This window comes from Hemibagrus wyckioides, linkage group LG19, assembly GCF_019097595.1.
Source record: "Hemibagrus wyckioides isolate EC202008001 linkage group LG19, SWU_Hwy_1.0, whole genome shotgun sequence".
In the NCBI taxonomy this organism is placed as follows: Eukaryota; Metazoa; Chordata; class Actinopteri; order Siluriformes; family Bagridae; genus Hemibagrus; species Hemibagrus wyckioides.
This window is the reverse complement of record NC_080728.1, coordinates 685,136-699,109: the sequence shown is the minus strand read 5'-3', so window position 1 is coordinate 699,109 and position 13,974 is coordinate 685,136. Positions and strand designations below refer to the sequence as shown.

Sequence of the window (13,974 nt, the reverse complement as noted above, 5' to 3'; positions counted from 1 at the left end):
AACTGTCTCCCTACAGATATAAACTAATAACTAATGGTAAAGCATTAAAGGCTAAAAGTTGTCAATCATGTTAGTTGCTTATCCAAACCTTTGTAAGGTAATTTATATGCTTGTAAAATATTGAGTTAAAAAGCCCCGCTTTACATTTAATCCAGATGGTTACCTGCATTCTGACTGGGTCTGTTTAGAAGAGTCTGTGCAAGAGTAGAACTTGCCCTGAAAGTCACAATACATAAAATCAATTGTTTATGCAAAGCAAAGTGTATGCATTAACTATTACTAAATATAAATGTAGTATACATTCTAAATGCAAAATGGTTCATGTGTGTTTGTTTATTCTCACCTTAAAGAGTTGCACTCCAATGCAAGCAAACATAAACTGCAGCAGAGTGGTGACAATAACAATGTTCCCGATGGTGCGGATTGCTACAAATACACACTGGACTACATGCTGTGAATATACAGTGATAAAGAAAGCACAATTTAATATTTTAAAGAGAATCAAATAGTTTTTTAGAGTCCCATGCAAATTAATAAACACTGCCCAGAGATTCTAAGAACTACCATTAAGAAATCAAGTGTGTGTGTGTAAGAGAGAGAGAGAGAGAGAGACAGAGAGAGAGAGACTCTGACTTACTTTGAGGCCCTTGGCTCTGTTAATGGCTCTCAGGGGTCTGAGGACTCTAAGAACTCTCAAAATCTTCACAACATTAATGGCACTCGACCTGTAGGGCACATAAAGGTATATACCTAATCTGATCTTATCAGGATTCTTATAGTGTGGATTCTATATCACTATCTATATTTGTATCTGACTAATGTGCTTGTTTTGGTCAAGACATTATTGGGTTTATTAGATTAGGTTTTACTCACTGAATCCCAGAAGAGATGAGAGAGACACTGACCACCACCAGATCCAAAATGTTGAAGTAGTTACGACAGAAAGAACCCCTATGGAGGAATGCTCCATATGCTGTCATCTGCAAACAGGAGAATGAAATTAAGAATGACCAAATATCCATAAAATGTAAGAATAAAGCTTGTGAAAGATGGAATGACGGCAGGAACATGAAAGCATCAGGGAGACATGGTATGATGCCAGATATTTCACCTTTAATATGATCTCTATGGTGAAGAGACCTGTGAACACGTGATCTGCATAACCTAGAATCTGTAAGCATAAAATACACAAGCACATATCAGTGTTTCATCAAAAAAGATGACATGACAGAATTCACACATAAACACGTACAATTATACATGTACCTGATTCCTGAATGAGTCACTTTTTACTGGGTCCTCTGCAGCCAGAGAAATACTACTTAGCAGAATAAAGAAGAGGATAAGATTGGTGAAGATATTGTGGTTGACAATCCTGTGACACAAAACCCGGAACCTGAGAAGGGAAAAAAGAACGTATGAGTGCTCACTCAACCATGTAGGAATATTCACTGTATAGCTGTATGTATGAGTGAGTTTTTTGAATGGTAAACTAATGCATGTCTTGTCTAAAATATTTTTTAGAATTTACGAAAATTTACAAGTAAGGAGCAAGACCAATTAAATCAATTCAGAGCAGAAGGATTGTGGAGTGGATATTGGTACATTAGAAACATAATATACTTGTTACCCATGCAAAGACTGAGAAAAACACAAACAAAAATGTAAAAAATATTTTCAGTACCAAAAGTTTTAAGGTAGTTTCAGGATTTTTTTTGTGTTTTCTGAGATGCATTTGAGCTTGAAATGTTGATGAATTCTGCCATAGTTATTAACATTACCTTGAACATTATCTTGATAAAAATAATATTATCTTTTATGCGTTCACTAATAAGAAACACACCTGTTTATAAGGCATTGCTTGGCACTTGTTATGTGTAATGGCACCACCTGCACTTCCTCACCAGAATATTGATTATTTCCAGTTTTTGCAGTCTACATCAGGTTCACGGACATTTAACCATGCTCACGCCATTCTTTGTAAGTTTGACTCCATCCAACACTATATTCCAGGGGGTTGCTAGGGTATTGTTGGCAGTTTCTATATTATACTATGGTGTTGCTAAGCAATTGTTTGGTAGCTCAGGTGGTTGCTATGTCATTTAAGGTGGTTAGTAAAGTGTTTCTAGGCAGTTGCTATGACACCTCAGTTGGTTGCTAGGATGTGCATGGAAGAGAACTGGAGGTGAACTGAAGTGGCAAGAGCAAAACAACAACAAAGAAAAAAATTGTGTTGAAGGGGGTGGGAACAGACAATTGCTCCCTCCTTTTCCTTCCAGTCTGATTTGTCTATAGTTCTGTGTATTGTTCGGGTCCTTGTCATTACATATACCATGAGGAAAAGAACTTTTAAGTGGACTTTTCTCTAAAGCAAACACCCTTTTACGGACTTAAAAAATAAAAAAAATAAGTGTGGCCTGTAAAAACCTTAGAGCATTACTGGTTAAAAGAAGTCCCTTTTTTATAAAGGAAAAATTATGTTGATGCAGATATTTAGTCAAATCCTTTTGGTGCATATTATGTCTTTATACAATTATCATGTTAATTTAATATACGCTTGTAATACGCTTTTAATATGCTTGTTGAGCTTATGCAGACAAAACCATTGTGTGGATTTGTTAGAGACACTGTGACTCTAGGCAGAGACTCTTTTACTTGTTTGTATGACTGAAGATGAAGAAGGCTCTAGCTTCAGGCATAGGAATAGCCTTCTCCTTCAGATGAATGTCTGAAAGAGGCCGCGGCCTTGGACCCACTGGCATGTCTGGCTCCTCCTCATCATCTTCTCCTAGAGTGTGAGAAAAATATCAGGCGTCAAAGAGTAGAATTTAAATCACTTTACATGGTGAAATCCACACCATGTACTTCACACCAAAGGGGTGGGGGTGGAGGGGGTTATATCAATGTAGTAAGACTGAACTCAAATAAATTAAGTAAAGTGCTAAAGAGTTTAAAATGGTCCAGATATCTATTTTGAGCTGATATAATTTATTCTGATCTTTACAATATTTTTTAAATTTAAAAATTAGCATTCTTTTTCTTCCCACCTTACCATTGAAGTCTTTATATACATTATTCAAAAAATTCTTATACATTACTCTATATTATTTTAAAACAGGTGCTTTGGTACCTGGAAAGTCATTCACAGGATATGGATTCTCATCGTTGTCATCAATATTGATCTACAAATCACAAGTCACATTTTTAAGGTCATGGCAAAAAAGACAAACAGCAATATTAACAGTGGAACAAAATCAGGAAAGATCCATTAGAATACAGATGCAGGGTCAATGCTAAAATTAAAATAAGAATTTATAAAATAAGTAGATGTTTTGATTACTTGGATTGTATAGATTATATTGTACTCTTCTATAATCAACCATAGAAATCAGGTGGGAAAAAAATAAGTTCTCCTTTCCTTTTTTCACAATCATTAAGAGCACAATGAGATGCCATGTGTTACTAGTTAATTTTATAGATACTCAGTCATGGTGGACTTGATCCCCATTGTACAGTTGTTGACAAAGCTGTATATTAAGGCAGTTTTCCTGATAAAAGTGAATCACACTGTCTAGAGGTTGGTGTGTTCAAGTCTGTCTCTGGATTATGATTACTAATGACAGAATCTATGAATTCTGTACAAGATTTGTAAAAGGTCTTAACAAAAGACTAATTCACTTGCATTCAACTGGTCTGGTTCTTTTAATAAGTAGTAGCATTTATATTTCTATATTTCCTCTTCTCTCTGTTGAGGTCAGGGAAACGTTTCTGTTCCTTGAAGGCGAACACAGAGAGAATGAGGAGGAGCTTCTTCCCGCAGGCCATTCGAGCCCTCAACCAGTACACCTAGGATCTGGACTCTCTGGTCTTACCCCCACACAACATAACATAACATTCTACCTCAGCTGATTGTTGCACATGCTAATACTGCACTACTCTGTACACACAATAACACTCACTGTACATCTTCTCTGTACATCTTTGTGTGCACTGCACTGTCACTTTACTCCCTGTTAAACTGGACATTATATTTTGCCTCATATACACTTCTACAATATATTTATATATTTATCTTACATATGCACACTGTACATACTATACTCTTTTGCAACACCATTTCAATGTTGACCTTTTTATCTACATATATTCATATACTGTATCTTCTGTACATTATAGAGTCTACACATATATTTATTTATATCGTTTTATTTTTCACATATACTATATTGTACTATATATATATATATATATATATATATATATATATATATATATATATATATACATATACATACATATATATTTTTTTGTTTTTGCTTTTATACTTTTTATATTTTTTCACTTTTATATTGTTACACATTTTCTTTTTTACTCTTTCCTCTTTCATGTAAGACAGTCGTAAAAGCATTTCACTACATGTCGTACTGCGTATGATTTCGTATGTGACAAATAAAATTTGAATTTGAATGTAGGTGCAAGAGTGAAAATAACTTGCCTTGGTGGTTTTTGGAGTTTCTTCATTTGATGTAATTGATTTCATTTCAATCTTTTCCTCTTTTTTTTCAGCTGGAGGTTTCTCATTGCCTTGCCACTTCTCTGGACTAGCCATTCTGTGACACAAAGTATGGTTTCAGTTACACAATATAGGAACTCAGTATAGTATTACACCTGTCCATACAGAGCGGAAATTCACAGAATACAAATGGATACTGTAAATTTAATTTAATTATTTAGAAAATATAAACTGCATGATTATCATCTTTTTAATATTGGTTCATGTTAGGTGGATGCAATTCTAAAAGATAAACTTCTTTTGCACACCTATACATAGTTCATATGAGTAAGTTGATCATTTTAAATTTAACAACCTTCTCTATAATAATTAAATAATTTTCATGTAAACACATCTACATCTACAAACACATCATAATAATAATAATAATAATAATAATAATAATAATAATAATAATAATAATAATAATAATTATTATTATTATTATTATTATTATTATTTTGTATTTGGTTCAGGCCCATTGCCAAATCCTTCATTCTGCATTAAATAAACATTCTTGTTCATCTTTCCACTGAACAGACAAGCCTTCTACACATTTCTCTTCCTATTAAAAGCACACACCAAGGAAAAAGACTTTTTTCTTTCTAGACAGCTCAACAATGTTGTATCAGAGGAATGAAAAGAATAGTCAGTAATATTTCCATATCCTACGAGGTGTATTTTGCACACTAAAGTTGAAAATAAGCTGTAAGAAATCAGACCTCAGATTCCACTAGTTGAAAAAAGAAATCTAAGGAAATAAATATTTGTTTATTATTGCTTTGTGTATTTTATGCTTTGTATACTGAAATCAAATCTTTCCACTGTTGTGTAATTTAAAATATATATAGATATAGGAAATCCCATTCCACTAGAATAAAAGGTTCAATTAAAGGAATGGTGAAAGAACAAGCATAATTAGTGTAATTCAAATTTGGGATGCAACAGTTTATTGATTTCATTATACATGGTTTCTTAACTCTCTATGGAGAGTGTACATTACCTCGCCAGCTTTCGTCTCTCCTTCTCTTCTTGTTCCTCTTTCTGAGCTGATGTCAGACTCTCTGCATCTGCAAGGTTGTCTACAGCAATGGCCAAGAATACATTCAGGAGGATATCTGTTTAGTACAGGAGTTCAGGAGTATAAAATAAGCCAGCGTAAGCCAGTTTTTTTTGTTGTTGTTTTTTTTTGGTGCATTTCAATATCAGCACCGCTTGCTGTAAAGGATACAGTTTCCACAAATGAAGAGAATGATGAAGTAGATGCACACAAGCATGCCAGGAAATGAAGGCCCACCATAGGCCATAATCCCATCGTACATTACTGAGTTCCAGTCCTCTCCAGTCAAAATCTGTTGCCGTCACAGCAAATAAAAAGCACACAAATACAGATGTTGGTGGGAAATTGTTGTAAAACCAAGAACCTAATTTAAGTCTAGAGTTATTCATATCTTACTTGTAAGCTGTTTTAATGTTAACTCTGGCAGTATAAGTTTGGTCTGTGCTAAACACTGCCTGTGTTTTTAACAGGTTTTAAATTATCCGAGTGTGTATATTAAACTTGCAGAGAGAAGAATAGCTTGTGACTGCAGTAAATCAACATTTAACACATTCATCTCAAGTCAGGCTGATTGATGAAATTAAGATAAAATTACACACACCATAGACCTTGGGCTACTAGATGCTGTTCTTTTGTTCCTCTCTTAACTTTCCTTGTTAAGCTTCATTATTGTTTTCAATGGACTCTGAATATGTCTCTGAATTTATACTCTCCATTTTCTTTGTTCAGTTTTTGTATTCCTCAAGTGAGTACCTACCTACTGCCTTTGCCTTTTTACACTGTGTTTTAGCTTTTGCTGCCTGCTTTTTTGACATTTGTGATCATTTATGTTGTTGCCTTTTTGGAAAATTTGGCCTGATTGACTTACAGAGGTTGGAAAGTGAAAAACTGGCCAGTGCTTATGTGGAGCTTGTGGCCAATCTTCACTGACTGCATAAGTAAAAGCAGTGTATGAAGGTTTGGATTAGCAGAGCAGTAGCATAGCTGTATATCAAATATTACACGACATAATCCACACAACATAATGGGAGAAAGATCAGGATTAAAAATAAGCCAAATTGTTGGTGCATGTCTCACTAGTGCATCACTGGCAGAGAAGTCCCAAAGAAGAGAACAATGGGGGTGGATCATTGATGGTTTGGGCGGCAAGATCATGGCATGTCCTAGGTCCACTACTTGTGCTAGATGGGTTCGTCACTTCCAAGCACTGCTGAACCATTCTGGAGGATTATGTGCACCCAGTGGTTCAAACACTGTACCCTAAAGGTGGTATACTAATAAATTATTGTGGCCTAAGACCAGTTGTTTTAGTTTTGTTTTCTAACAAATGTAGTTTTATTTTCTGTTTAATGGTTGAGATGTTTTGGGATTTCTGTAGAAGCTCGTTTTTCTTCAGACATTTGAAGAAAAGATTTTTTGTTGTTGTTTTTGTTGTTGTTTTATCTTTTGCCTGGAGTTTCTCTGCAATGAAGTCCAGCTCTGGAACACTGGTTATGTTATTTGGTTCATCACCACCATAACCTGTGTTCAAGTGAATACAATTCAAATCAATTCAAGCACCAATGCCAACTCGATTACTGGGCTTCTGCTTCCTCACACACAATTTCAGATGCCCTCTTTCCTGCCTGGTGGCATCAGCCAATAAAACCAGTGTCCTGGTCTCTTGGACCTATTTTTTTAGCAGCCCAAGGTCACATAAATAATCCTGAAGTCCATTTTTTGTTTATAATAAACTGTGACTGATGGTTTTCTTGAGACCTTTTTTTACTGCATAGTATCTGTGTTTCAAGCTCAAAATATTGCAAAAATACCACTACCTGTCTGTGACATGTATTCTCTACATTACATTTTGCTAATTTTCATGAAAGGTACCTGGAAGACTGTAAGTAATGACTGGGGGAAGTTGTCAAACGTGCTCCGACGTGTCTCATCAAAGTTGAATTTCCCACCAAACAGTTGCATGCCAAGCAAACTAAAAATAATGATGAATAGGAAGAGTAGAAGCAGCAGGGAGGCGATGGAGCGGACAGAGTTCAGCAAAGATGCTACCAGGTTGCTGAGAGAGTTCCAGTACCTGAGTTCCAGTGCAGAATGGAAGTTAAAAGGTGAAGTTAAAAAGGTGAAACAACAGTAAAAATATTACTCTAATATAAAAGTCCATGTGCTTTTTGTTACTGATTTTCATTTTGAAAATGAACAACTACATACTACATGTTAAATAATGATTATGTTACTGAGATAAGTAATAATTATGTAATTATATAAGGCCTTTATTAGGTTATTAGGAACACCTGTACACCTGTAATTCATGCAAATATCCAATTAGTTCAAGCTAACAGGAAGACTGCAGTAACTCGAATCACCACTGTTTTTTAACCTTGAGGTGTATGGGATACAACAGCAGAAGACCACATCAATTTCAAGTCCTGTCATTTTAGAACAATCATCTGAGGCTATAGAGGCACAGATTCACTATATTTTGATTCACTATACTTTTCAAATATTCAGCTGCCCAGTTTTCATAAGCCCACAGTCCACGGTAGCCACATGACATTGCATGAATGAGCAGAAGTGCATGTGTGTATAAATAAAGTGGTCAGTGAGTGTATATACTCAGTATGTGAATTGCATGGGCTATTTTCAGTAACTGTATTAAATTAAATTAAAACTACCTTGTACTCTGGATATGCAATTTTGATTTAATGTGATTTAATAACATTTGTTACATGCACACTTGTGCCCTTGGTTCGATATTCAACTTCTTCTGAACATCCTCAGTCACAATTTGGACACTCTCATACACACCTAGTAATTTTGAAGATGCGTAGAAGGCGTACACAGCGCAGCACTGAGATGCCTAGAGGGGACATAATCTTCGTTTCCACCAAGATGGTCTCTAGTATCCCACCACACACCACAAAACCATCAAAGCGATTGAAAAGAGAGACAAAATATGCCTGCAGTCCCAAACTGTACATCTTCAAAAGCATTTCTCCAGTGAAGAGAGCTAGAAGAACCTTGTTGGCGATATCTGTGAACAGGATATTCAAAGGCATAAGCCACTAGGAAATTGTAGACAGATATTTTACCTGATTCACTACATTCAGAATAAATCTGTACATACAAAAAAGTTGGCATCTCTAAAAATTGAATGTAACGTTAACAACGTTGTTGAATGTGCAGCTGTAATAAATGAGTTACCTTGTACATCAGTCAGCCATTGGGGTTGTTTATGGTGTTCTGAGGCAATGGTTAGAGTATTCAGGAACACAAAAAAAATCACCAGCCAATAAAAGACATTCGACTTCACAGCAGCCCGACATTTACGCCGGCAGAGACGATTCCAACGGCGAGAATATCGACTACAGAAAGACAGACAGACAGAAAATATGAAGAAATACAGAGCAATAAAATGGAACCTATTTGTTCTTAGAAGGATTTAAGGCAATCGTAGTCACATCCTAATGTAGGTCACATTAGGATGATTCAGTGGAAAGGGCACAACATTCAGAATGAATATACAATATACACCAAACAAACAGACATATATGAGAATGTTTAAAGAGGTCCATTAGATGGCAAACCATTCCTTCAGACAGTGAGAACATGTACTAACCTGAATTTGGATTTGGAGATCCTATTTCTGGAATGAAAAGCAGAATGGATTATAACAGAACAGGGACATAACATTATGGATGACATCGTCTACAAGGCGAGAGACAGAACACAGACATCAGCAGCTCCTAGTTCAGCACATAGGCACACAAATGAAATGTGCTATTCACTAGGAGTGCTTATGAATCAGTGCCCTTGTGGCCATGCCAACAGCTGATTAGACACACAGATTATCAAATGATGAGAGATAAGAAAAATGCAAAGTAAAGCAAGAAATACACTCACTGTCCACTTCACATGTTCACACTTGCTCATTTACGCAAAAAATCTAATCAGCCAATCATGTGGCAGAACCACAGTGCATAAAATCATGCAGATCCAGGTAAAGTGCTTTAGTTCATGTTCACATTTAACATCTATGATGTTGTTATGAGATGTTTATAACTTGGATTACCTTTGATTTCTGAACATTACTTTTTTGTTTTTCTTTTTTTGTCTTATTTAATAGAATTTGTATAAACATTATTTAAAAATATTTTATATAATGAATATTTATTTTACATCCTGTGTATTGCGTTTTTGCGAGTGTCACACCTGATGCGTGTGTGTTTTGAGGCCAGATGCAAGCTATTTTGGGTCCATGAATATTAATGAGTTGACATTCATGAAATCCGCAGATGAATACAGTTTCTATAGGGGCAAAATTTATTTTCATATGACAACCCTACTCTGAGAAATTAGTTGCCAAAGTCAGCCCAAAATATGATTGTGAAAATATATATTGTGCCTCCCGACCAGCGGTTATATATTACGAAAGTAGAGATTATGACCTTTATTTTGATGTAAAAATTGTATTATTAGAAACAAATGCTTTGCAACTTGCATTTACATCTAAATCCACGCCTCCCGATCTTTTGACCCTGTGTGGTGGGCTCGATTAGCGAGAGAATGGAGATGCCATTTTGTGTAAACTACTTTGCAGAGAAGCCATTTTGTATAGCTACTTTGCCGAGATGCCATTTTGTGTAGCTATTTTGCCAAGACGCCATTTTGTGTAGCTACTATGCCGAGACTCCATTTGTGTAGATATTTTTCAGAGACACCATTTTGTTACTTCTTGCCTCTGGTATGATCCCAGAATGTATGAATCCTGGAAGCCAGTGTTTTTTCAATAAGCATCTGAAATATCAGGAACTTTATACATCATATAGAGACATGTTTGTTAAATCTACAACAGTAATGAAGTGAAACCTTGTCTTTGAACTGTAATGCCAAAACCTGACAACTTGAGTGTTTTTTAATAATGCCAATTCATATCATTTACTTGATGTATACTCACTGGAACTTTGAAACTGTGATGTCAAATATATAACTACAGTGCAACATGATTTTTACTGAAAATGTGCATTAATTACCAGATTTATTAAAAATTTCAGCTATAAATAGTATTTTCAATATTTTACAATACACTTTTATTAATTGTTTATGTAATGTGATGGTTTTCATGTTGAAAATGGTCTAGATGAGTTGATTGTCATTCGTGAAAATAAAAAATGAAACGTACTGATTTTCTACAAAAAAATCACTTGTATAGAGTTTTATGTTAAAAACAACATTAAATTTGAATTCTACAAAAAAAAGTTCAACGGCAATACCTCTTCTAGATCAAAAGTTATAGAAATCTAAAGGCAATTTTTACCGACCCGAGTCCGCAAACTATGAGTTTTGTTAAGGCATTAATATAGAGCAAAAATACTAATTAACATAAGAAAAATACAAAATTGAAACTTTGATGGTGGTTAAGTGTTTCAGGAAGAGGTAGGTCTTCCCCTGCCACAATAAAAAAATTGACAGACTATTAATAAATATTTAATTTATTAAGTACATGCTATAGTTGTTATTAACTGAAGCACTTGAAATGTACCCACATAGTGTGTGTGTGTGTGTCTTGAGTGGAATTGCACTATTAAATTAGAGGCTAGCTTCTTTTTTTAATTTAATTTGGAGAAATATGTTATTATTTGCTGTCTTGCCTAACATTCAAGGTGTTTTGAAGGTAATGATATCTTTATACTTTTGGTAGATTTCAATTACTAATTCTAACTTGCCAGTGGAAAAATGCTTTGACATTGAATGTAGGTTAACTTCCATTTGTATAATGACTTAAATGATTTGGTATAGTTTGCAGGAAATCAGTGTGTCTGATATAATATTTTTGGTTAATTTAAATGAGGCTAAAAAATAATAATTTCTTAGCTTGGTGTCTATCAGGCTCTGCTGTCTTGCTCTTGAATAGCACTGATATGGTCAGTACAGTAAAAGGACACAAAGAAGGGAGGTAACAAAAATGAAGCAAAATCGAGAAGGAATGGAAATAAAGCAAAAGGACTTACACTATGTGGGTACAACAGGGTTCTCCTTCTAAATCCCCTGTGGGAGGGATATCAGTGTTCACAGATTCATTCTCGCTTGCTGGAATACTCACTGTAGATATGTATAGATGACATGTATATATAGGAGAGAGAGAGAGAAATTTATTGACATATTATCAAATATTACATCTTTCTTTCATGCAAGAATTATTCCAGAGAGAGAATAGCAGCATATCCTTTACTGACATAATCATAAAGGCTAACAACAGCCAGGCATGTTCGTTTTCCTTTTCTTTTAAGAACCTCAATGACAGTTCCTACTACACAAACATATAGACATGTACACATAACCCTCTAGTGGCAGTAACCAGAACTACCCCCCTCCACCAAACTTTACACTTGGCACAATGCAGTCAGACAAGTACCGTTCTCCTGGCAACCGCCAAACCCAGACCCGTCCATCAGATTGCCAGATGGAGAAGCGCGATTCGTCACTCCAGAGAACGTGTCTCCGCTGCTCTAGAGTCCAGTGGCGGCGTGCTTTACACCACTGCATCCGACGCTTTGCATTGCACTTGGTGATGTATGGCTTGGATGCAGCTGCTCCGCCATGGAAACCCATTCCATGAAGCTCTCTGCGCACTGTTCTTGAGCTAATCTGAAGGCCACATGAAGTTTGGAGGTCTGTAGCGATTGACTCTGCAGAAAGTTGGCGACCTCTTCGCACTATGCGCCTCAGCATCCGCTGACCCCGCTCCGTCAGTTTACGTGGCCTACCACTTCGTGGCTGAGTTGCTGTCGTTCCCAAACACTTCCACGTTCTTATAATACAGCTGACAGTTGACTGTGGAATATTTAGGAGCGAGGAAATTTCACGACTGGATTTGTTGCACAGGTGGCATCCTATCACAGTTCCACGCTGGAATTCACTGAGCTCCTGAGAGCGACCCATTCTTTCACAAATGTTTGTAAAAACGGTCTGCATGCCTAGGTGCTTGATTTTATACACCTGTGGCCATGGAAGTGATTGGAACACCTGATTCTGATTATTTGGATGGGTGAGCGAATACTTTTGGCAATATAGTATATATATATATATATATATATATATATATATATATATATATATATATATCACAGAAATTTACCACATTAACTGGGACTGCAATAAACATCAGTATAATTTCAAACTTTTACAATTTAGAAGATTATTCTTTGGAGTCTTTTCATTAAAACCAGTTAGTAGTAAAATGGGTACTAATATCATATTAATGATTAGCACAAAGCACCTGTCCATGAGGAGTTAAAGCTTTACACTTGTGTGTACCCTGGCAGTATTACCTTCACAGTACATCCACTTAACTAGTTCTTTACTCACAGTTTCTGGGTTTGGCATCATCCAGTCCTTCATCATTCTCTGGGTCAATGTCCTCAGCCTGAGTGATCCAATCCAGGTAGCCCTTCAGATCCTCTTCTAGCTGTTGCTTTTCTCGTAACTTCTGGAAATCTCCACGTGCTTTTGCCTTTTCACGCTCCTTAGAGAACTCTCTGGGACACAACAAGGGAAAGACAAACAAATAAACAGAAGGAAAAGAACAAACAATACCTAAATGTGATACTATGTAAGCAAAAACATGACAGTTATTAATAAATTAATAATAATGAAATAATAATGAATAATAATGAAAATGAAAAACCATTGATTTAAAAAAACTTTGATGATTCTTGTTTCATGATTATTATTTTAAAATTCATGTTTTTAATATAAGATTCAACAATTCAGTTTTCAGTTTTTTAAAACCCTGTATTCAGGTAATTTATATGAATTTAACCACCTAAAACTCAGGCTGAAAAAGTGCTTATGAAAAATGTCAAATTTAACATCTGGGCTAGTAGGAAAAGACAATGAGTTTGGAGCTTGCTCTGGCATTTTGCATCTCCTGCTATAAAATGCCTGCTGCTCTCTAGGGCTCACATAGCTCTGGAAAAAATTGAGAGACCACTGCAAAATTGTCAGTTTTCTGGCTTTAATATTTATGGCTATGTGTTTGAATAAAATGAACATTTTTTTTTATTCTGTAAACTACTGACAACATTTCTCCCAAATTCCTAATAAACATATTGTCATTTAGAGCATTTATATACAAACAATGACGACTGGTCATAATAAGAAAAAAAAATCGCAGTGTTTTCAGACCTCAAATAACGTAAAGAAAACAAGCTCATATTAATTTTTAAACACCACAATACTAATGTTTCAACTTAGGAAAAGTTCAAAAATCAATATTTGGTAGAATAACCCTGATTTTCAATCACAGCTTTCATGCATCTTGGCATGCTCTCCATCAATCTTTCAGATGTTGGATGACCTTATG

General features: G+C 35.4%; 1 protein-coding gene across 16 annotated transcripts in view; it reads right to left on the bottom strand.

The window, feature by feature from the left end:
- Positions 1-13,974, bottom strand: part of cacna1c (calcium channel, voltage-dependent, L type, alpha 1C subunit) — a 181,172-nt gene that overhangs the window by 73,237 nt on the left and 93,961 nt on the right. For 15 of the 16 annotated variants that reach the window (XM_058417795.1, XM_058417797.1, XM_058417799.1 and 12 more), the window contains 17 exons: positions 12,978-13,147; positions 11,621-11,711; positions 9,229-9,255; positions 8,814-8,974; positions 8,418-8,643; positions 7,485-7,686; positions 5,784-5,904; positions 5,556-5,670; positions 4,496-4,610; positions 3,131-3,182; positions 2,656-2,788; positions 1,267-1,396; positions 1,112-1,171; positions 874-980; positions 638-725; positions 344-451; positions 164-216 (listed from right to left, as the gene is read on the bottom strand). In XM_058417795.1, coding sequence (XP_058273778.1) covers positions 164-216; positions 344-451; positions 638-725; positions 874-980; positions 1,112-1,171; positions 1,267-1,396; positions 2,656-2,788; positions 3,131-3,182; positions 4,496-4,610; positions 5,556-5,670; positions 5,784-5,904; positions 7,485-7,686; positions 8,418-8,643; positions 8,814-8,974; positions 9,229-9,255; positions 11,621-11,711; positions 12,978-13,147 — 1,959 coding nt within the window. The remainder of the gene's footprint in view (positions 1-163; positions 217-343; positions 452-637; positions 726-873; positions 981-1,111; positions 1,172-1,266; positions 1,397-2,655; positions 2,789-3,130; positions 3,183-4,495; positions 4,611-5,555; positions 5,671-5,783; positions 5,905-7,484; positions 7,687-8,417; positions 8,644-8,813; positions 8,975-9,228; positions 9,256-11,620; positions 11,712-12,977; positions 13,148-13,974) is intronic. The other variant, XM_058417789.1, reaches the window with a different exon arrangement.